This window comes from Staurois parvus, unplaced genomic scaffold (genome assembly GCF_062004578.1).
Source record: "Staurois parvus isolate SC_StPar_1 unplaced genomic scaffold, SC_StPar_1.0 ptg000086l, whole genome shotgun sequence".
Taxonomy (NCBI): Eukaryota; Metazoa; Chordata; class Amphibia; order Anura; family Ranidae; genus Staurois; species Staurois parvus.
The window spans coordinates 11,021,133-11,044,992 of NW_028317882.1; the positions used below are offsets into that span (position 1 = coordinate 11,021,133).

Here is a 23,860-nt window from a genome sequence, read left to right on the forward strand (position 1 = left end):
ATTCTAGCACCTGACCTCCTCCGTAATGCTGAACTGATGCTCTATAGGGGGCTTTTGAAGTGTCACAATTTTATGGGTGCACACAAATTTAAGGTTTGACATGTTGGGGATTTACTCAGTACAACCTCGTCTTTTATTTATATTTTAACAAAAAATTGGGAAATTTATTGTGTTTGCCCTAAAACTCACTTTGGGGGGTTTTGACTGAAATTTTGTGGTAATATTGTATGACATAAAAAAAATTTAAAACAACCACTAGTTTATTCTCTAGGGTGTCTGCTGTCAGAAAACATGTTTTGGGTGGGGGATGTAATCTTCAGGCCTAGAATGATTTTTTTTAAACCAGTGGGCAAAAAAAAAAAAAAAAAGTGCAAAAACTGCTCGGGCAGGGAAAGGTTTAATGCACCCGGGAAGGACAGGTGCTGCAGGCAAAAGTTGATGGCACGCTGTGGCTGGACACGACTGAATGCTGTACTGAGTGGTACCAGCATTTAGGATCCTGTGAGTTCAGGGACAAGGTGAAGGGTGAAAAGGGTTTGGTCCTGTGTGGATTGGACCGATTTAGGTTTCTTTTGCCTTCTGTGCCTCTGCTGGGGATGGTCACTTGCACAAATGGTCTTGAGGACTATGGTTTGCAATACAAAAAAAAAAAAAAAAGGACAGGAAATCCAACATTTTTGAGTTGTTAGAGAAACATGAAGTGAGGGGAAGTCCTCCAATGTGAACACCTGTTTTGGTGACAATTGTCTAAAAGGCGATATATCCTCCCTTTGGAGAGCCTTTTCTTACTTTTTGCTCTGTCTGGGACAGTAAGTGAAAGGAACATTTCTCGCCTCAGGCAGAGCATGCCCCTTTTACACATCCCAGTTCTTGCCCTAGTTTGTTAGAGGCCAGCTGTAGACGTTGCCCCTGTTCAATCTTCCCAGCGGGTCCTGCTCCATGTATTTGACAGCTCCTGCCAGTCTGGAGCATCCACCACCTGTGGAGGCACACTCAGACTGAAGGTCCATATGAACACTCCGCCCTCTGCAACTGTGCTTCCTCCTATTGCTGCAGCGGAGAGTTTCGAAGCTGGGTAGGCAGAGTCTGATGGCATTCACAAATACTAGTTCCCTATCAAATCCACCACTCCCCTTGTGATTGACAGTAGGCAGTGCGAGGATCCTTAGGCAATAAACAGCCTGCTACTGGCTACACAATCCACCTACTGCCTGCTGTCAAAGGAGATAGTAAACCTGACATAGCATCTCTTCTTCCCTATCAGGCTCCACTCACTGAGCATCACTTGTCAGGGGCTGACAGTGATTTAATAACCAATGACAGGTGGAGTGGGGTGGGGTCAGCCTCAGCAAGTATGCCACCTGCTGCACCGTATACAGATACAGGTACTCTGCCCGTCTCTGTACACCAATGATCTTAATTACATCCAGTTTTGTTATCTACAGAAAGTAATTAATATCTCTGAATTTGGCACAATAATAGCAACACTTTGTAAAAGGTGCCACTAGGCAGAGGGTAGGGAGATCAGCAAATGTCTATTCACTGGTCTCCCATTCTTGTTACCGTCTCCTATGTGATGATGAAAATAAATAAATAAAATTTATATATATAAATGTGTAATAAAGCTAGAAGTTAGCACCACCTAAAATCCCCCCACCAAAAAATGTTGAGCTCACCCATTCACAAAAAACAAAAAAACAAAAAAAGAAATATATGCATGCATTAATTGCGCTAAAACCAAAACACACAGCGTCCATGTCCCCTCAAAATCCCACAGGCCCTTTGGGTCTGGGATGGAATTTAAGGGGAGCCCCATGACAAAAGAAAAAAAAAAAAAAAAACCAAAAACCACACAACAAAGACAACATGGGGTCCTTCCCAACATACATACCAGACCCTTACCCGAGCACGTAGTCTAGCAGGACAGGAAAGGGAGGTATGAGTATGCGACCCTCTTCCCCACCCCAAACAATACCAGGCCACATGCCCCCAACATAGCAGAGGTACTGGCAAAGCACTTGTTGATGAGAACAAAGGCCTCTTCCTCACAACCCTGGCCTAGTGTTTGTGGCGGTGCTACTAAACCCAGGACCCTGCATTCACTGGTCTCCCACAGTACACACAACATGCACATGCAATTATTTTAGTAAGTATAAACTGCTAAATACCTTTTCTCATCAGCACTATATAGTAGTCTTGTGACTTCTATCAGTCCAAGCACTGGTTAAAGCTTGTAGCAGGAGTTTTCATCCTCCTCTGCATGTCCTATGAGGCTGCATGACACCTGATCGTCTGTCTGGACAATGCTGATCACATATACCCTCCCAAAGAAAACAAAAAACTCTAGCAATACACACCAAACTGAGCATGTGCACAGTGACTCCTAGAGCTTTGTTCTATCAGTAGATGGATGGGGGACAGTAGAATAAGGGTAGGATCAGAGAAGACAGGATCAAACAGCCGTTTTACACAATTTAGAGGATTAACCTCTTAGGTTCCACAGCGAGTATAACAAGCATGCTTTACTGCATATACAGACTGATTTTACTGTTGTGGGTTTGGTGACACTTTAAGTAGTATTAGATAAGGGAGGCATAGTAGCCAAAGTTAACCACTTGCCTACCAGGCACTTTCACCCCCTTCCTACCCAGGCCAGTTTTCAGTGCTGTCGCACTTTGAATGACTATTGCACGGTTATGCAACACTGTACGCATGACATTTTTATCATTTTTTTGAGACATATAGAGCTTCCTTTTGGTGGTATTTAATCACCACTGGATTTTTTTTTATTTTTTGATAAACAAATAAAAAAAACAGACCAAAAAATTTTTTTTCTTAGTTTTTGTTATAAAATTGGGCAAACAGGTAATTTTTCTCCTTCACTGATGTGCTCTGATGACGCTGCACTGATGGGTAAGGATAGGCTGCTCTGATGGGCACTGTTGTGGGCTGGGGGCTGCACTGGACTGCCTCTGATTTTTAAATACATTTGCTGATCAACCGCTCTTCTCTTCCAGCCCATAACCGGCAACTGTATTTACACTGTGATCAGCTCTGTCATCGGACACTGGATACAAAGAAAAACAAACAGAGGGTGCACCGGCCTAGTGCATTATGGTAAAATATTTACTGGAAGGATAAAAAGTAAGTATCATATTCACAATAGGCAAACAGGCCAAAGGCACATCTGAGATTGAGACCTCAAAACGCGTTAGTCTGTTGGAAGTCCAGGGTTCCATTTTTTTGGACTTGTATGCAATGTGGATTAAACACCGCTGTTTAGTGTGATGTGCCTTTGACCTGTTTGCCTACTGTGAGTACGATACTTACTTTTTATCCTTCCAATAAATTTTTACAATAATGCACTAGGCCGGTGCGCCCTCTCTTTCTTTGTATCCAGTGACATTGGGACTACCCCAGTCTGTTGAGGGCAGCAAGGAGTGCATTTTCCAGGATATCTGTGATGTTACCATAACCCTAGCCGAGTCCATCCCGAAGCACAGGAGTACAGAGTTTGCAGTGTTTTCATTGTTTCATTAGACACAGCTGATCATGTTGTAAAAGGGCGCTGTAATTGGCCTTTTACCATGTCATGTGATCAGCTGTGTGACGAACACAGAGCTCGCCAGAGGCACGGTTCTGAAGGACGTCATATGACGCCCTCCCAGAACTAGACTACGCTGTAGCTGTCATTTGGCTATAGCCCGGTCACCAAGTGGTTAAGGAATGGCATGCTGGGTATTTATTTGGTGCAACCTCATCTTTTATGTTTTACAAAAAAATTGTGTAATTTATTGTTTGTGTGCCCTTGCCCAAACAATAAGCCCTGGTTCATATATACATGCGGCCCTGCAGGCCGCGTTTTGCACAGGCACGAGAGCCCTTTCATTTGAATGGGCTCCCATGCCACGCAGGGAAGAAGTCCACGCACTTCTTTGGAAACTGCAGTCCGCACGGGAACCTCGGTTCCCAATGCGGTTGTGATTTCCAGTGCGGGCGGTGTGCCATTAGAATTAATGTCACCCGCCCGCGGGTCCGCATTCTTCTGTGCAGGTAGTGCGGCTGCACGGATTTTTGTGCGGATCCGCAGCGGCACCACCCGCACAGATGTGAACCTAGCCTAACCCCCGGCTCACAAGTAGGCAGCCGTGCGGGCCGCGTTTTGCACAGGCGTAAGAGCCCATTCATTTGAATGGATTCCCGTGGCCCGTGACACGCAGGGAAGAAGTCCCTGCACTTCTTTGGAAAACGCAACCCACAGAGGAACCTCGGATCCCAGTACGGTTGCGTTTTTCAGTGCGGGCGGCGTGCTATTAGAACTAATGGCACCCACGGGTCCGCATTCCTCTGTGTGGGTGGTGAGGCTGGATTTTTGTGCGGATTCGCAGCGGCACCACCTGCACAGATGTGCACCTAGCCTGTTAAGTGATTTTTTTCTAAAACGTGGAAAAAAAAAAAAAAGGGGGGGGGGGGGGGGAACAAAAAACCTGGCTCTGGCATACACTACTATGAAAAATCTGCTATTAATAAAAATGATATCATGGAGATTGGTTCCCGTTTCGATGCAAGCAGGGGCAGACTGACAACTCATGGGGCCCCAAGGCAATAGGGGATCATGGGGGGATCTGCGTCCTTGCCCACACTCAAAAGCACATCCATAAAATGCCTATAAAAAAGGAACCAGGGGCATTTCATGGGGCCCCCTACTTACCCCGGGCCCTCGGGCAGTGCCCGAGTGCTCGAATGGTCAGTCCGCCCCTGGACGCAAGCATATACGGGAGGAATTTCTCCCAACTGGAGCAAACAGAATCTGGAGCAGCTGTGCACGCAACCAATCGGCTTCTAGCTTTCCCTTGTTCAGTTACACTTGGATAAATGAAAGCTGCAAGCTGATTGGCTGCCCTGCACAGCTGTTGCAGTTTCGTAGAACAATGTGGAGAACTTTTGGTAAACAAAAACAACTCTTTACCTCTTGGATCGTTGCAGTAACGCCCCTTTGGCCAGGGGCCCTTTACTCCTCTGGACCGCAGTCCAGTAACTGGGATCCGACATGCTCCTTTATAGGTCTGCTAATGGATAACAGAGCACAGATGCCCGCACTTTGCCTTCCATTGTTTCCGCTCGCCCCAGTCAATGCCTGCACTTCTCTCCATCCATTCCCAGCGGCCCGGCTCTCCTCAGCACACGATGTGTACACCGGCTCCTCCGCTCAGGGCTCCGGCTTCTCGGGGTTCCATCTGCCGCTACTGTGGGGCTCTACAGGCTGAAGTACCGATGGCCAACATACAACGAGGGGCTCCAACGCAGGAAGCCAGTGTGCTGACATCACGAGTGGGCGGGGCTAGGCCGGCTAACACTGTCAGTGCTGGAGGGAAGGATGGTACATGGCGGGGGACTGCACACCGCAGCAGCCGCAGATGGAGCCCTGTCTGATGACGGTTACTTTAAGGGACTCAACACTTTGACTAACTATTGATTTTTTGCAGGAAGGTAAAAAAATCAAATGTTAACCACTTGTCCTCTAGAGGATTTACCCCCATTCCTGAGCTGGCCATTTTTTTGCGATACAGCGCTGCGTTACTTCAACTGACAATTGCGCGGTCGTGCAATGCTGCACCCAAATGAAATTTACGTCCCTTTTTTCCGCATGAATAGAGCTTTCTTTCATTGGTATTTAATCACCTCTGTGGGTTTTATTTTTTGCGCTATGAACAAAAATAGACAAACAATTTTGAAAAAAAAAACAATTTTTTTTACTTTTTGCTATTAAACATGTCCAATAAAAAAATCAAATTTCATCATAAATTTAGGCCAAAATGTATTCTGCGACATGTCTTTGCTAAAATAAAAATCCCAATACGTGTAAATTAATTAGTTTACGTGAAAGTTATAGCGTTGACAAATGGCGGTATAGATACTGGAATTTTTATTTATTTTTATACTAGTAATGGCGGTGATCAGCGACTTATAGCGGGACTGCGGCGGGCATTCTGACACTGGGGGGAACTGCCACTGACATCCCAACGACACTATGGCCCCATGTACACGGGACACTTCTGAACGATGGAAACGGACTGCTGGAAAACGTAGATTAAAAAACGTCTGTTTAGCCGTGTTTGCATACCACATTTATGAGCGTTTGCATTTAGAAGCATTTTTTTAAAGATAACCTCAGGAGACTTTCCAAAATGCCCAGACAGCACTGAAAAACAGTAAAAAATTTACTATTTTAGACATTTTGAGAAAAATAGAGAGCAGAAGCAGAGAGAGCAGTATTTGTTAAGATTAGCGGTCTTTTTTTTATGTGGTGTTTGGATGTGTTCCAGCTCATTTCTGTGCAGAAATTATTGCTGCAGTGTCTAACATATTTTTTTTCATGTGAAACCTCAAAGTATGATGTACCGGCTCCATTTGAGTACCGGGAAAATGCTTTGCATGCATGAAAAAAAAAACTTTCAAATCAAACACCTATAAATGTGGTTAGCCGCATTGTGCGTTTGAAACGCTGATAAAATACAGCTAAACGCAAGTTTTCTGAATTAAAAAAAACGATTGTAAACTCAAATGCCTGTAAACGAAGATGTGTACATGAACACATAGGAAAACATTAGGGAGAGTTCAGGGGCTGCTGAAAAAAACGCTGAACAGCTAAACATGAGTTTATCAGCTGCAATGTACATGAGCCCTAATACAGTGATCAGTGCTGATGAAAAGCACTGACACTGTACTAGTGACACTGGGCAGGAAGGGGTTAACATCTGGGGCAATCAAAGGGTTAACTGTGTTGTGTTTTACTTGGGAGACATGCTGCTTTGTATTTCTCTGCTGACAGGAGAGAGACCTGTGTTGTTTATACACAGGCAGGGCAGCTGATAGAAACCATGGGGTCCCATACAGACAACCTGAAAGGCCCCCCCCCAAAAAAAAAACACAGTTTACTCTGCTTCAGTTATGGACACAGTGATTGATCAGTACTGATCACTTACTGTGTTCATTCAGGAAAACAAGGGGCTGGTAAATGTGACATTTTCCAGACCCTTCCCCCCCCCTTTCCATCCTGACAGATCCTATTGTGTCCTTGGGTAGGAAAGGAGGGAAGCCGGCAGCACTGCGGGGGTGGGGGCACACAGGGGGGCCTGGGCAGCAGGGGGAAATGTATTGCAGACAGGGAGGGTGATTGGTGGTGGGGAGCAATTCCTGGAAATGATCCCCTGTATGGGGCAGCTGAAAGCCAGCAGGAGGGAGAGGAGAAGAAGCTGCTGCAGAGAGAGCCATACAGGGGACTGGTTCCAGCAATTTCTCCCCCCACCGTGCTGATCATACTCACTGTCGCCCAGCTGCCTAGGCCCCGTACAGGAGGACTGGTGGTACCCCCTTATCCACGGCCCTGCACACAGGTCTATCCCCTGTCAACTTTCCCCGACGATCGCTGAGTGCCGGCTGGGAATTGCCAATAGCGGCGCGGGTAGAGCGGTGTGCGCCCCCTACCCAGAAATGCAAATCACGTATATATAGAATGCATTACGGTAAAAAAGAACTTCTGCCTTTAGAACCACTTTAATGGAGTATGTAATATACAGCCCAGAGTACAGAGTGCAGTTGTCAGGAATATATGGTATACAGTTCAGTGCATAGAGTGCAGTGGTGAGAAGCATGTCATTTACAGCCCGGTATAAAGAGCTTAATGATCAGAAGTATGTCATATACCTCCTGGTGCACAGAGTGCATTGGTCAGGAGTATGTAACACACGGCCCGCTGTACAGAATGTAATGGTCAGGAGTATGTTTTACACAGCCCAGCATGCAGAGTGCAGTGGTCAGGAATATTTAATTTACAGCTCAGGGTAAAGAGTTTAATGGCCAGGAGTATATTTTACACTACTCAGCATACAGAGTGCAGTGGTCAGGAGTATGTAATTTACAGCTCAGTGTAAAGAGTTTAATGGTCAGGAGTAAGTTTTACACAGCCCAGAATACAGAGTGCAGTGGTCAGGAGTATGTAATTTACAGCTCAGCGTAAAGAGTTTAATGGTCAGGAGTATGTTTTACAAAGCTCAACATACAGAGTGCAGTGGTCAGGAGTATGTAATTTACAGCTCAGTGTAAAGAGTTTAATGATCAGGAGTATATTTTACACAGCTCAGCATACAGAGTGCAGTGGTCAGGAGTATGTAATTTACAGCTCAGTGTGAAGAGTTCAATGGTCAGGAGTATGTTTTACACAGCCCAGCATACAGAGTGCAGTGGTCAGGAGTATGTAATTTACAGCTCAGCGTGAAGAGTTTAATGGTCAGGAGTATGTTTTACACAGCCCAGCATACAGAGTGCAGTGGTCAGGAGTATGTAATTTAAAGCTCAGCGTAAAGAGTTTAATGGTCAGGAGTAAGTTTTACACAGCCCAGCATACAGAGTGCAGTGGTCAGGAGTATGTAATTTACAGCTCAGCATAAAGAGTTTAATGGTCAGGAGTATGTTTTACACAGCCCAGCATACAGAGTGCAGTGGTCAGGAGTATGTCATTTACAGCTCAGGGTAAAGAGTTTAATGGACAGGAGTATCTTTTACACAGCCCAGCATACAGAGTGCAGTGGTCAGGAGTATGTCATTTACAGCTCAGGGTAAAGAGTTTAATGGACAGGAGTATGTTTTACACAGCCCAGCATACAGAGTGCAGTGGTCAGGAGTATGTCATTTACAGCTCAGCATAAAGAGTTTAATGGTCAGGAGTATGTTTTACAGACTGCAGTGGTCAAGAGCAAGTCATATACAGCCCAGCATACAGAGCACAGTGGTAAGGATTATGTCTTATACAGAGCGCAGTGGTCAGGAGCATGTCATATGCAGCCCAGGGCACAGAGTGCAGTGATCAGGAGCGTGTCATATACAGCCCTGGGTACAGGAAGTAGTTGCCAGAAGCATGTCATATACAGCCCTCCCTGCAGTGCTGTCCCCTCTCCTGTCCTCCATTCAGCCCATGGTGTGTGTCCAGGGGCGGACTGACCATTCGAGTACTCAAGCACTGCCCGGGGTCAGTAGGGGGCCCCATGAAATGCCCCTGGTACCTTTTTGTATAGGCTTTTTTGAGTGTGGACAAGGACACAGGGGCCCCATGATCCCCTATTGCCCAGGGGCCCCATGATCCCCTATTGCCCAGGGGCCCCATGATCCCCTATTACCCAGGGGCCCCATGAGTTGTCAGTCCGCCCCTGTGTGTGTCTACTGGGTGGTGCTGTAAGTCTGGCCATCCATGCATGCAGACAGGTTCCTCCTCTCCCAAGCGGTCTACATGCCTTGAGGGAGGAGGAGTATGCTACCACAAGAATTCTCAGGCTTTGTGGCTCCTGGCCTTTAGGTCCGGTTTACACTATGTGCACTTACCTGTACTTTTTCCTCATGGATAAATGCAGATAACTGCAATGACACATATAAAACAATCATTTTTCAATGTGTCATATTCACAACAGAATGCATTTTTTTCCACGCTTTCCAGAGCTTTGTGATACTATGCAACATGTTTGCATAATAATGCACATATCAGGCCCAGCATGTCACTAGACAGTAAGCACAGCGCAGTGACATGAATGAAGTATCATTTGGTAAGAGCCCTTAAAGCAAGTGCGAGCCTGTCCCATGAATGGACGCCCTGGGTGGAGGGCACGGTTGGAGTTTAGACTTCCATATCCCACCATTTATCTGCACCCCTGTAGTAGCTATTTAAATTTGTGCTTTTAGAAATAATATCAATGGCTATATAATGTGGAAAACGATTTCCGTATCTGTTACAGTGAAGAACCCTTTCGAGATATGCAGAGTGTTTACAGATACTTCATGTGTCTTGTCGTGTCTTTGGTGCGGACCTTAAACTTTCCACTTTATAGCTACATTATGACCATGTAGCCCTCCCACAGGCTCCTTTGTGACCCACAGCTTATTTATTGAAAACTTAATGAGGCAGCAGATGTTCTCCAGCTGAAAGATACACTTCCTTACATCATTTTGCAGCTGCATACTTGCAGGAAATGTTTGTTTGGCCTCTTTCTCAGGGATAAAATGTTCTAAGTTGCAATTGTTACTCCATCTACGTAGATGCTATAATCTTTTTCCAGAATTAAGTAGGGGTGGCCCTTATTAGAAATAATGTGGTCCCATGAATATTTATTGCACTCAGTTGGACCCACATTTTTATATTTGGCATGTCTGTTCTATATGGGTCATTTATATAGGATGATTATATCTCCCTTAATACCTTTTCAGTAGTGTATACAATTAAATCAGGGGGCTGAATGAAAAAGATTAGCCCATTCCTCCATCCACACAAATAAGGTGGATGGAGGAACCCCCCACCAAGACATTGTATTCTGACAGGTGCTTTAACAGATTAACTGCTTGCTGCCCTCCCACAGTAGTTTTACTGTGAGTGGGCAGTAGCTGCAGGCCGGGCAAAGTACCTGTACGTCACGATCTTGCTTCCGGTCGTCAGAATACACTGTTCCGACTGTCAGAATACACTGTTCCGACTGTCAGAATACACTGTTCCGACTGTCAGAATACACCGTTCCGACTGTCAGAATACACCGTTCCAGCTGTCAGAATACACCGATCCAGCTGTCAGAATACACCGATCCAGCTGTCAGAATACACTGATCCAGCTGTAAGAATAAACTGATCCAGCTGTCAGAATACACTGATCCAGCTGTCAGAATACACTGTTCCGACTGTCAGAATACACGGATTCAGCTGTAAGAATAAACTGATCCAGCTGTCAGAATACACTGTTCCGACTGTCAGAATACACTGATCCAGCTGTCAGAATACACTGTTCCGACTGTCAGAATACACTGATTCAGCTGTAAGAATAAACTGATCCGGCTGTCAGAATACACTGTTCCGACTGTCAAAATACACTGGTCCAGCTGTCAGAATACACGTTTCCGACTGCAGAATACACTGATCCGGTTTTAGACTACACTGTTCTGACTCTCAGAATACACTGATCCAGCTGTCAGAATAAACTGATCCAGCTGTCAGAATACACTGTTCAAGCTGTAAGAATACACGATCCGGCTGTCGGAATACACTGTTCCGACTGTCAGAATACACTGGTCCAGCTGTCAGAATACACTGTTCCGACTGCAGAATACACTGATCCGGTTGTCAGACTACACTGTTCCGACTGTCAGAATACACTGATCCAGCTGCCAGAATACACTGTTCCAACTGTCAGAATACACTGGTCCAGCTGTCAGAATACACTGTTCCGACTGCAGAATACACTGATCCGGTTGTCAGACTACACTGTTCCGACTGTCAGAATACACTGATCCAGCTGGCAGAATACACTGTTCCGACTGTCAGAATACACTGATACAGCTGTAAGAATACACTGTTCCGACTGTCAGAATACACTGATCCAGCTGTCAGAATACACTGACCAGCTGCTGCTGATTAAGAAATGTTATCCAGCAGGGACAGCCGCACACTGATCAGAACTGGACGAATTTCAATCAGTGTATGGCCAGCTTTAGCTTACATGCCATTTTTTTTAACTGCTTGGACTCTAAAAATTTCCCAACCTGTGAGAGCATTAATTTACATTACATCCCTGAAAAAAAAAAGAGCAAACTTTTACTCGCCTCAGATCTCAGACCGCTTTGCTACAGATCTCAGGCTCATGATTGGGAACCAATCAGTATGGGTCACAATCATGTAATCACTATGATATCCATTTATTTTTTAATCAGCACAAGGGTTGGTACTTATATTTAATGTGAAGTTTCCCCTGTGGTGCAGACTGGTCTGTTAGTTGAAATCCATAGTTCCCTGTCCCCCCTTCCCCATTCCCTTAGCCTTAAAGCTCTTTTGGCCCTACTTATCTTATGGGTCACAGGCATGTATTTAGTTCTGCACTCCTGTGACCTGTTTTTGGCCGACAGCAGGCTAAAGCTTGCTATCAGCAGATGTAACAGAACTGGTCCAGGCTCTGGAGAGATCCCGACTTTATGTCAGGATCTGCCCAGATGCCTGGACTGGCTAAAGCCTGCTGTTGGCTGACATAGCAGAGCTAGTTCAGGCTCTGGAAAGATCCCACTTTAATATTGGAATCCACGCTGATGTCTGGACTGGCAGCTGGTTCAGCCTCTGGAGCTTCAGTGAGCACTGGAGGGGCAAAGCAGACTGAAGACAACTATCAGCTGCCTTTGCTTGCTCAGTTCTCGGTCTTAAAGGCAGCGGAGGACAGATGCAGCATCAGGCCGATGCTGCATCCACCTAGGTGATCATGAATGTTTTTTTCTTTTAAACCCGAACTTCTCTTTTAATCTTCCAGTCCGGTCATGATTAATACCAGTGGTGGACCTGTGACTGGCAGTCATCAACAGTGCTCTCTAGGTCCTCCCTGAAGAAGGTGAAACTTTCATTATCCGAACGTCCTTCATTCATAGATCAAATTTTATTGATGGAAGCTGTAGTATAACTTGTATGACTGGGGGAGGGGGGCAGAAAGGATGGGACTCTTTAGTACCTGTCACAGGTCCAATGCTCATACTGTATTAAGCAGCAGAAGATTATGGCTGCAGGGGTATGCGGGGTGGGTGGGTTGGGTAGGAGGCTTTTCAACTGACCAGCCAGCAGCACAAGGGACAGTTCACATCAGATGTAAAGACTGTCAAGTTTTTGACTATACTTTGACTTTAAAGAAAGTTCATTGTTAGATAAAACTACAATATTTAAAAAAGGTAATATTTTAACATAGTATCATTATATGTAATACATTCGATTGTCTTACTTTTTCAGCTTTGTCAATTTAGAATAGAATACAAGCAGTGCAATTAATAACATAGCATAGCATATAAAAGCCACATATGTCCTTACAAACAGTGTAAACCTTTTTTATGTAGGCAAATACAGTTGTGGCCAAAATTATTCAACCCCCACTGAAATTGAGTGTTTTGGCCAGTTTGACATTGCTTTTGATCATTCAGTCATCTTGCTTACATTTACATTAAAGAGGCACTTGTAGGTCAGACAAATATAACATAACAGTTATAATGAAATAACCACAAATGTCTTTTCTGTGCTCACAGCATTATCAGTTTTATTCAACCCCCAAGTGACATTCAATCTTAGTACTTAGTACAGCATCCTTTTACAGTTATAACAGCTTTTAAACGTGAAGCATAGCTTGACACAAGTGTCTTGCAGCGATCTACGGGTATCTTCGCCCATTCTTCATGGGCAAAGGCCTCCAGTTCAGTCACATTCTTAGGCTTGCGCACTGCAACTGCTTTCTTTAAGTCCCACCAGAGGTTCTCAATCGGATTTAAGTCTGGTGACTGCGATGGCCACTCCAAAATGTTCCAGCCTTTCCTCTGCAACCATGCTCTAGTGGACTTGGAGGTATGCTTGGGATCATTGTCCTGTTGAAAGGTCCAACGTCTCCCAAGCCTCAGGTGTGTGACGGACTGCATCACGTTTCCATCCAATATCTCCTGGTACTGAAGAGAATTCATGGTACCTTGCACACGCTGAAGCTTCCCTGTACCTGCAGAAGCAAAACAGCCCCAAAGCATGATTGACCCTCCACCATGCTTCACAGTAGGCAAGGTGTTCTTTTCATCATAGGCCTTGTTCTTCCTCCTCCAAACATAGCGTTGATCCATGGGCCCAAACAGTTCTAATTTTGTTTCATCAGTCCACAGAACACTATCCCACAACTTTTGTGGTTTGTCCACATGGCTTTTGGCATACTGCAGTCGACTCTTCTTATTCTTTGGAGACAGCAAGGGGGTACGCCTGGGAGTTCTGGCACGGAGGCCTTCATTACGCAGTGTGCGTCTTATTGTCTGGGCTGAAACTTCTGTACCCACATCTGACAAATCTTTTCTCAGTTCCTCAGCAGTCACACGGGGACTTCTCTCCACTCTACGCTTCAGGTAGCGCACAGCAGTCGAAGTCAGCATCTTCTTTCTGCCACGACCAGGTAGCGTTTCAACAGTGCCCTTTGCCTTGAATTTGCGAATGATGCTTCCTAAGGTGTCTCTTGGTATGTTTAACATCTTTGCAATCTTCTTATAGCCATTGCCCTTCCTGTGAAGAGAAATCACCTCTTCTCTTGTCTTCCTGGACCATTCTCTTGCCTTCACCATGTTTGTAACCACACCAGTAAATGTCTAGAAGGAGCTGAGTATCACAGTCATTTTAAAGCTGCCTAATTGGTGCTTATTATGCTTGATTGCTGCTCGGTGACATCCACAGGTGTTTTCAATACCTGATGGAAAGCACCTGTATGAACCTCTGTTCTTCAGAGTGGTAGTCTTTAAGGGGTTGAATAATTGTGGCAATGAAGAAACCACATAAGAACCATTTACTACTGTATTACATAAACAATTGATGTCATTTTAGTTGCATTTGGGTAGTTACAACGTCCTTGTAGGATTTGATTCTGAATACAATTCCAAATGTACACTATAGTCCCTAAACCCCTTTACAGCATTGGGGGTTGAATAATTTTGGCCACAACTGTAATGACAGAATGATTGCCGAATTAACAAATGAATACTGAAGCTGCTAAATTTGGCCTGGGAATCTAGGCTTTCAGACCTCTAGACATGAAGATGTTAATTCAGATGTCCTTACCTTTTCCATAAATCTGCATAATTAAATAAGGTTTGCTTAGTGGCAAAATTATGCCTCTGGAATAAATGGTAATACAGGAAAGTATCGTGCTAGCTTTAAAAGCTGTAGATTGGTATTGTTTGCTCCTAGGCAACAAGGAGGACAGGATTCTTCTTCATCATTGAAGCGAACCTTTGCTCTAAAATTGGTCTTTTTCTCCCAGCAATCCCACCCACTCACTCATCACCAGTGTAAAACAACTTCTACTGTATATATTTTTTAGACCCAGGTTCCTGCCCTACTCCAGTTTCATTTAGGCAAAAATGATGTGTCCCTGTTTCTGCAGTCTTTTGGGATATGCCTGTCATATATCCCAGGAGGCTGTAGGAGCAGAGATATGGAGCTGCTGGAAGACAGTGCTGCATTCCTTGGGGGCTGGTTGCTTGACAGCCAGACAACCAATGATGTCAGCAAAGTATATAGCATCATCATGAGGCAGTAGATCACAGTAGGGCAATCCTGGATTTGCTGGTTAGGCGAGTATATGAATCGAGGACAACGCTGCATAACAGATAAAAACAAAACATGTAGATAAGTGCAAAACATTACATTTATCAACATTGAATCTCATTATATAGGTAGCTACCTAATTAACCAGCTAGATCTATAAACTGAAAACAGTTTGTGAGGATTGTATTCCACTGTATAGCTTTGTGTCATCTGCAAAGTCAAAAACTGTAATTATGCACTATATCACTATAAACAAGTGAAAGACTGAAAACTATGCTTTCCGCAAAACTCTACCGCCTGCTGATTGGGGATGGAAGAGTTTTGACAGTGTAAAACAATCTGAGAAGGTCTAAAATACACTATATTGCCAAATGTATTGGGACACTTGCCTTTACATGCACATGAACTTAATGGCATCCCAGTCTTAGTCTGTAGGGTTCAATATTGAGATGGCCCATCTTTTGCAGCTATAACAGCTTCAACTCATCTGGGAAGGCTGTCCACAAGGTTTAGAAGTGTGTCTATGGGAATGTTTGCCCATTCTTCCAGAAGCAAATTTGTGAGGTCAGGCACTGATGTCGGACAAGAAGGCCTGGCTCGCAGTCTCCACTGTAATTCATCCCAAAGGTTCTGTTGGGTTGAGGTCAGAGCCATCTTCAAACTGTTCCCACAAAGTTGGGAGCATGAAATTGTCCAAAATATCTTGGTATGCTGACGCCTCAAGAGTTCTCTTCACTGGACCTAAGGGCTAAGCACAACCCCTGAAACACAACCCCAAACCATAACCCCCCCCCCCCCACCAAACTTTACATTTGGCACAATGCAGTTAGACAAGTACTGTTCTCCTGGCAACTGCCAAACCCAGAAACCTCCATTGGATTGCCAAATAGAGAAGCATGATACGTCACTCCAGAGAACACATCTCCACTGCTTTACACCACTGCATCCAACGCTTTTCACTGCACTTCGTGATGTAAAGCTGGATGCAGCTGCTCAGCCATGGAAACCCATCCATGAAGCTCTCTACGCACTGTTGTGCTAATCTGAAGGCCACACAAAGTTTGGAGGTCTTTAGCTATTGACTCTGCAGACAGTTGGCGACTTCTGTGCACTGTGTGCTTCAGCATGTGCCGACCCCACTTGGCCTACCACTTCATGGCTGGGTTGCTGTTGTTCCCAGTTGCTTCCACTTTGTTATAATACCACTAACAGTTGAACGTGGAATATTTAGTAGCAAGGAAATTTCTTGGGTGGACATATTGCACAGGTGGCAACCTATCACTTGATAGGGTGGAATCACAATCATGGGAAAGACTGCTGACCTGACAGTTGTGCAGAAAACCATCATTGACATCCTCCATAAGGAGGGAAAGCCTCAAAAAGGTAATTGCAAAAGAAGTCTTTCATGGGTGAAACTAACAATTACTGTGCACACACCTATCAACAGTCAAAAAGTCTGCATACTATTTCCACAAACTAAAAAGTTTAGGCAACGTCAAAGGATTCATATCTGTCAAGAGAAAATCTGCCTCCTCTAAAATGATTTCCATGTAATGTACGCTTCAACTTCTAGACACTTGTAAAACTTCATTGATGATGAGCCAAACATGTCCTTATATGGTCAGTGACGTCTCCCAGTAGACCCCGTCCCCTTGTATAGATCAGCTGTTGTCCACTGGATTTGTCATTTGGCATGTGACAAACATACATGCAGGACATGTCTTGGCGTCATCGGTTTCTTTTAAAGTCAATGATCATCAGGCATCGTGATTGATGTGGATCTGCAACACTGGATGACGTGATTGATGATGGATGGGTGTTTTTTTTATTTTCTAGGTTACAACATTTTTAGATATTTTTTTGTGAATAAGTAGAACTGTGTAACCCCATTCCCACTAACATAGTAAGGGGGGGATTGGTACCAAATGCATGCTTGTCCCCTCTTTCCTGGCCAGCTAGGGTGCATGTTTAAGAGTCTGGTATGTCTGCTTTTTATGGAACCCCCCCACACAATTTATTTTTTATGAGTGGTTCCCCTTAAAATTCATATTAGACCCAAACGGTCTGGTATGGATTTCCTGGGGGACCTTGCACTTTTTTTTGTGGGTTACCCCTTTAAAGTCCATACCTGACTCAAAGGACCTGATATGAAAACAAAAAGGGGAGTCCTCCCCAGTTTTGTTTCAATCAGAAAAATAAGATTAAATATAAATTGAAAAGGCCTGGTACTTTCTACAGTTTTGTGGAATAGTTCATTTTTAAATGTATCGATTCATTTCCATACATGTAGAAGTGCTAAAATGTAAACCTAATTTACTAAAAGTAAATTAAAGTAGCCTATAAACTCTTATTAACAATCTTCATCAACCAAAGTGCTTATTTACACTGGCGGTCAGTGGTTGGTAAAAATAGGTGCTTGAACAACAGTTTTTACCACTCTCTGTCATCCTCCTTTTCAGCTGCAGAAACATCCATACAAGACTGTACAAATGCCATGGCAAAAATTATACCCCCCCCCCCCAACATGTACAGTGAGCTGTACAGCTGCTGAATACAACCCATCCAAATGAGTGGGGCTTCTTTGCAACTGCATGCATTTTATGCAGTTGGGTTACAATGGAGTAGAGTTTGCAGTGTTAAAACAGGCAGTGACGTGGCAGCATATCAAACACCTCTGAAAAGCCATCCACTGCTGAATGCTTTTCAGAGAGGCAACAAGTATAAACCTAAAAGACATTTGTGTTTCTAGCAGCAGTCACCTCTGTGACAGAATGCAACCTGACAGTGCTAGTTTGGATATGCTTCCATGGTTTGTGTGGTCAGAAAAGAACAGGAAGCCAAGGACTGTAGATGGGATAGTCAGAATCACCAGCTAGTCTGTGTTTTAACTCATAAATACATTTATGCCGGCATCATATTTACTTGGAGAGACTGAGATATGTAGTCTAAAACTTTCTAATTGTAGATACAGTATACATGTACCCTAAAGTGGAACTGCACTGCATCTAAGCACCACAAACCAAAAATACTATTTAATTCATTTTTAATATTCAAAGCAATCTCCCCATTCATCCATTTCGCCATGCTTTATTTTGCAGAGAAATCACTTTAGAAAACAACAACTGGCATTTCTGGCAGTGACCATCTTGAATAAGGGCAGATTATTCATGTATCATTTACTTCCTGTAATCCATCTGCCCTTAGCTTAGGCATAGGCTGAGCTGAGAACCCTCCCCTCCTGAAGGCTCCTGGGATGTATGACATAATTTGCCTAAGCATGAAACCAGGAAGTAACTGAAGAAATGTTAAAAAAAGCTTTTGCTATCTATATATACTAATGCTAACAGCAAAAGGATTAAAAATAGTTCATGATGATTGGGAGAGTGAAGTTCCACTTTAAGTATGTTTACAGACTATCTGCATAATGTTGATATATCTTGAAAGAGAAGACGATTTTTGTGATCTAATATCTTCTAACCATGGTTTAGTAACTGTTTAAAAACAAAAAACAAAACAAAAACACATCATAGCCCTCCCCAATTCTAGTTTTTTATTTTGATTCTAGTTAAGATTTCATTTTGTTGCCAAAGGTTTTGCATTTTAGCAACTGGACTGTGGTATAATGGGGGATTGCTCTTAATCAACAGTAAAACAGTTAAAGAGGTATTAAACCCCAAAACATCTCAGGAGCAAGCAAGAAAGGATGGCTACCTTCAGACATACAAGTGAGACCACGGAGAACAAATGTAGACACCCTCTAACAGAAAGTCAGATAACAGCAGCAAAAAAAAAAAAAAAAAAAATCTGGAGATTTGGGAGAAGCCAGCCAAGAGCAATAGAAGGTACTTTTTGAGTTAGGAGTTTGCCGCTCACCCACAGTACATTTATTTCAGGCGGGCAGCACAGTCAGACTGGATCATGTACATGTACAGTATTGGGATTTTTTTTTCTTTTTACCAAAGTGATGTAGCAGAGTACATTTTGGCCTAAATTTATGAAGAAATATTTTTAACATTGTTTTTATTGGATATGTTCTATAACTATATAAAATATTGTTTTGTTTTTTTTCATTCAAAATTTCCTTTTTTCGTTTATGTAATAAAAAAATAAAAAACCCAATTGTGATAAAATTCCGCTGAAAGAAAGCTCTATTTGTGTAAAAAAAAATAAAAATATAAATTTAATTTGCGTACAGTGTTGCATGACTGAACAATTGCCCATTAAAGTAGCAAAAAAATGCCCTGGTCGTGAAAGGGGTAAAATCGTCTGGAGTGTCACTTTCAAGCTAAACTCTAGCTAATACCTTTTAAACACTTACAACAATTTTTTTTCTCCTTTGGGACAAAAGTTTTACATAATTGAAAAACTGATGATCATTGTAAGCACCCCTGCCAGTGTTAAATGGTTTTACTCAACCTTCTAAGTGCTACCTTTGGTACAGAGCTTGACCTGTTAATGGAAGGTAAAAAATAACTGACTTCATGATCTCCTTTTATTTGCAAATTCTAACACCCCTGTTCCAGCTGCTCCCTGCCTATACTGGAAAATGAGTGTCAGACCTTGATATAGAATTTGGGACACCACCAAATCATGTTGGTATGTAGGCAGTGCAGACAAATTGCAATGTTATTACTAGGTGGTATCTCGTCCCCACTAGAGTGTCTTGTGATAATTCAATGCAAGTGTACAATCCAAACACACACGTACCTGCTTTAAAAATGGCTGTGTATAAGTGGGTGCTGCAGCGACCGTCGGCTGGAACCGAACAGAATCAGCAAGGGAGAATGTCACCAGCACACAGAGAATCAGCAATATGGGTCCAAAAGTTTTAATGAACAATCATATAGTTACAGCAAGGCAACGTTTCGGAGTCTTGCAGGACCTCTTTATCAGGCATGTGACCACAGGGGTCCTGCGAGACTCCGAAACGTTGCCTTGCTGTAACTATGTGATCGTTCTTTAAAACTTTTGGAACAATATTAGTGATCCTCAGTGTTCTGGTGACCTTCCCCCTTGCTATAACTCAAGACACAACTGCGGGCAAATCGGCTCATTCCTTCACACTTGGTGGAATATATTGGATTATCTCCAAAGGCTTTGATACTCCTATTCTCTATGTGCCCCAATACACTCTGATGGATCAACTTGGGTACAATCAGCCTGCCCATACATGGATGGAATTTCGACCAGCCCCTGCTTAATCAGACAAATTTTGAGCCTTGTATGGCCTGCTTTAATGGTAAGCACTTCTGCCTGGCAGCACTGGAATCATTGGTTGGAACCCCAACCACACACCTACCTTGCTTGGGGTTTCCTCCAACACTCGAAAGACATGCTGGTAGGTTAATTGGCTCCTGTCTAAATTGGCCCTAGTATGTGTATGTATGAATGCAAATTAGGGACCTTAGACCGTAAGCTCCTTGAGGGGGGGACTGATATGAATGTACAATATATACTGTATGTCAATTGCTGCATAAACTGTCAGCGCTATATAAAAATCATGATATAAAAATGAAATGTTGGGGAATAAAGGAATATCCTTGTTTTCAATGCATTTTGCAACAAATATTCAAAACTCCCTTTATTCTGTTTTTTTTTTCACAGTGCAGGCTTAAATTTGATTGGTTCATATGGTGCGAGGTAGACTGAACTTACTGCTGCTATAAACTGACCCACTGGAATGTATACACTAACTTTTAATTATGGATTAATGAAGCTCTGAAATTGAATTAAGTATTCCAGTTGTGATATAAGCTTATATATTATTATAGATAGCGTCCCTAATTGAAATATTTTTAACAGAGTTTGAATCATGTTAATTTGGTCACAATGCACAATTCTTTTTACTCACTACAATCACTAGAAAATATAAAGGTTAGTAAAAGAAAACTAAATTTTAATACAATGAACTAAAGCCAATTAAGCAGTAGTTCTTAATATTATTAAGCACCATCAGTACAGATCAACACAATTGTATTGCGGACATTTCCCTTTTAATAAAACCAATATTCTGTGCAATATAGCAATATGTAGTCTGCAGTGTTTTGCCAGAGATGAGGAGTTCCAGACAACATATTCAAATTTTCCATGATGCTGTGTGTTTGGGCACACATTTACCCAGACTTGCACATAGCACAGAGTTCAACAATGCATTCAGGAAAGAATTTCAAGACACTGACAACTGCAAAGCTGTATTCTGGTTTAACTCTTTAATGATTAAAGTATATCTAAAGCTAAAAGAATTTTCAGTTTGGATAGAGAGTTTTTTCACTGTGTCCCATTAAGGACATTCCATTCTCTGCTTGCCCTGCATATTCCACAGAAAGTGAGAGAATCTCTTTCCAAATTGAGGGATATATATCCTCTTAGATCAGGGGTGTCCAACCTACGGCCCAAGACGGCTATGAATGCAGCCCAACACAAAATTGTAAACCTATTATTATTATACCGGATTTATATAGCGCCAACAGTTTGCGCAGCGCTTTACAAATTGAAGGTAGACATTACAGTTACAATACAATTTGGTACAAGAAGAAACAGAGGGCCCTGCTCATTAGAGCTTACAATCCTACCTAAGAATGTTGATTTTTGTTTTTTTAAATGTGATTACACTTTGCGAAGACATGCGGCTGAAGAAAAATTTGACAGTGTCTCTTTACTGGACTTTTATAAGTTTTATCTTCCCAGAGAAAAATATCCCACTCTTTACAATAATCAGTTGTGAGCATCTATTTTCAAGGACGAAGCACACAAAAGGCAAAATTAGAACCAGAATATTTGATGAATAGATAGATATAGATGAGAATTCATTGAGAATTGCTACTACTTCCATCAAACCAGATTTTGAGTGTTAGTTTGTGAAAAACAGTGTCCAATATTGCACTAGTTTTATGTAGCCCTCTTTTACTTTTGTAGAGACCCTCTAGTTACCTCGGGGGAGCTAGATAGTTTTTTCTAGGCAGAGGCTGAATAGCTACCTAGGATGAGTCAGCCTGGTTATATTCGGACAGGGCTGAGGGCTCTGCAGGTTAGTTCCCTGATACCTCCCCCTGCTCTATAAGCTTGAGAAGTTTCTAGAAGGCAGTGGGTGGGGGTGAGGAGGGGCCGATCTGCATAGTTAAGAGATCTTGGCCAATCCCCAAGCAAGAGTCTTGGGATGGGGCCAGGACAGCCCATACATATGAGAGAGCCTGATAAGCAGTAGGGGACGTGTCAGGTGGAACAGGGAGTGAAGGCTGGAGTGTGGAGCCTGGGAGGGGGCCCAGGAGAGGGGCCTACCTTCAGACAGGAGCTGGAAGGGAGGATCTCAGCCTCAACTATCCCCTGAGAGAGGACAGCCTGGGAAGCTGGTAAGGAGCCAGCCCAGCATAAGGACTGAAGACAGCCTCCAACCCAAAAGCTTGCAGGAGAGGACTGAGTGAGTAATCCCACACACCCTGGGCCAGATAAGTGGAGAGGGCATTCTGGTGGGAAGCCTGACTAGCCCCCATCTGGGACTGTTGATTTAAAAGTGGCTTCCCTTGGGCAGCTGGGTGAAGAGGAGAATTCATCTGGGTCTGAGGTGGTACACCAGGAGGACTGGAGAGCTCTTCAAAGAGAATCTTTGCCTGTGGACTTGTACATAGTTGCTAAGGAGTTGTCCTCGAGTTGCAGTTTCCTTGGGCATCCCATACAGCCCTCAGCCCCAATCCAAGTTCAAAACCCCTTAATAAAACCTAGAGAAAAAAAACAAGCTCAAGTACTGTTTACTGACTCCAGTGTGCAAGGTCTGAAAAAAATGCATGTTGCCTGGCTGTGCAGGACTATAGGGGGAACCAAAAACTCCTCGACTCTTAAGGGAGTAGTGCTACACTTTTATAATTAAAAAAAAAATCACAAAAATATTACAAAAAGTTTTGTTACTCAGCTAACCATTCTGAATTTGAAGGTGTTGAGTGTCTTCAAGTACAGGATTAGCCAGAATTTTGGGGAACAATAAAGAGGTTGGAATAAATTTCTGCAAAGGAGGAACCAGGCCAATGACTCCTTTCTCAATGAGCCCCTTTACAACCAAAGTCTACCACAACCTTTGGGGAGTCAAATGTAGGTTGGATGTGAAGTGTGCCAGGGGAGCAGCATGGAATTCTATTTTGTAACTGGAAATTATGATTTTGCAAACCCATGCAGGTTTGGGATGTTTGAAGCTTTTATCCAATATCCCTGGGAATTAAAGGAGCTTCAGTGAGCCATTTTATCCAGGCTTGCAATCCTGAACAGGAAAGTGTAAGGTTGTTGATGATCTTTTTTTTTTTTTTTTTTTTTTTTTTTTTTTATTTAAATATTTATTAAATTTTTCATGTTAATACAAAAACCCAAAAAGGGAAAAAATTCTCAAACAAATAAACATTTATAACATTTCTATCTTTCCCTTACTAAAAACTCTTTTCTTTCCCATCCCACTACCCCCCCTTCCCACCCCTCATCCCCCCTCCTCCCCCTCTGCAGACTCTAGCCCATTCTACTCCTTGAGGCTTATTAATTTTTTTGCTAACATCCTAGTTCATATTTTCCTATATTTCTCTTTCAATCCTGCTCTTTCCCATTTTTCCCATCTCCTGAAATAAACTCTCATCTTATCTTCCTGTATATGGTATGATCTTTCCATTCTACCTATCTGGTTTACTCTATTAATCCAGTCTTCCTCCTTCGGTACCTCAGCCTTCCACCAAAACTTAGGTATCAACCCTTTCGCCGCATT

General features: G+C 43.1%; 1 protein-coding gene across 8 annotated transcripts in view; it reads right to left on the bottom strand.

The window, feature by feature from the left end:
• The window catches only part of MAST3 (microtubule associated serine/threonine kinase 3), a 282,906-nt gene that overhangs the window by 125,224 nt on the left and 133,822 nt on the right, over positions 1–23,860 (bottom strand). The window contains exon 1 of one of the 8 annotated variants that reach the window (XM_089670049.1): positions 4,970–5,225. The exons of the other annotated variants lie outside the window; for them this stretch is intronic. Coding sequence (XP_089526175.1) covers positions 4,970–5,052 — 83 coding nt within the window. The 5' untranslated portion in view covers positions 5,053–5,225. Of the gene's footprint in view, positions 1–4,969; positions 5,226–23,860 lie in introns of those variants that run through there. 8 annotated transcript variants of the gene reach the window in all.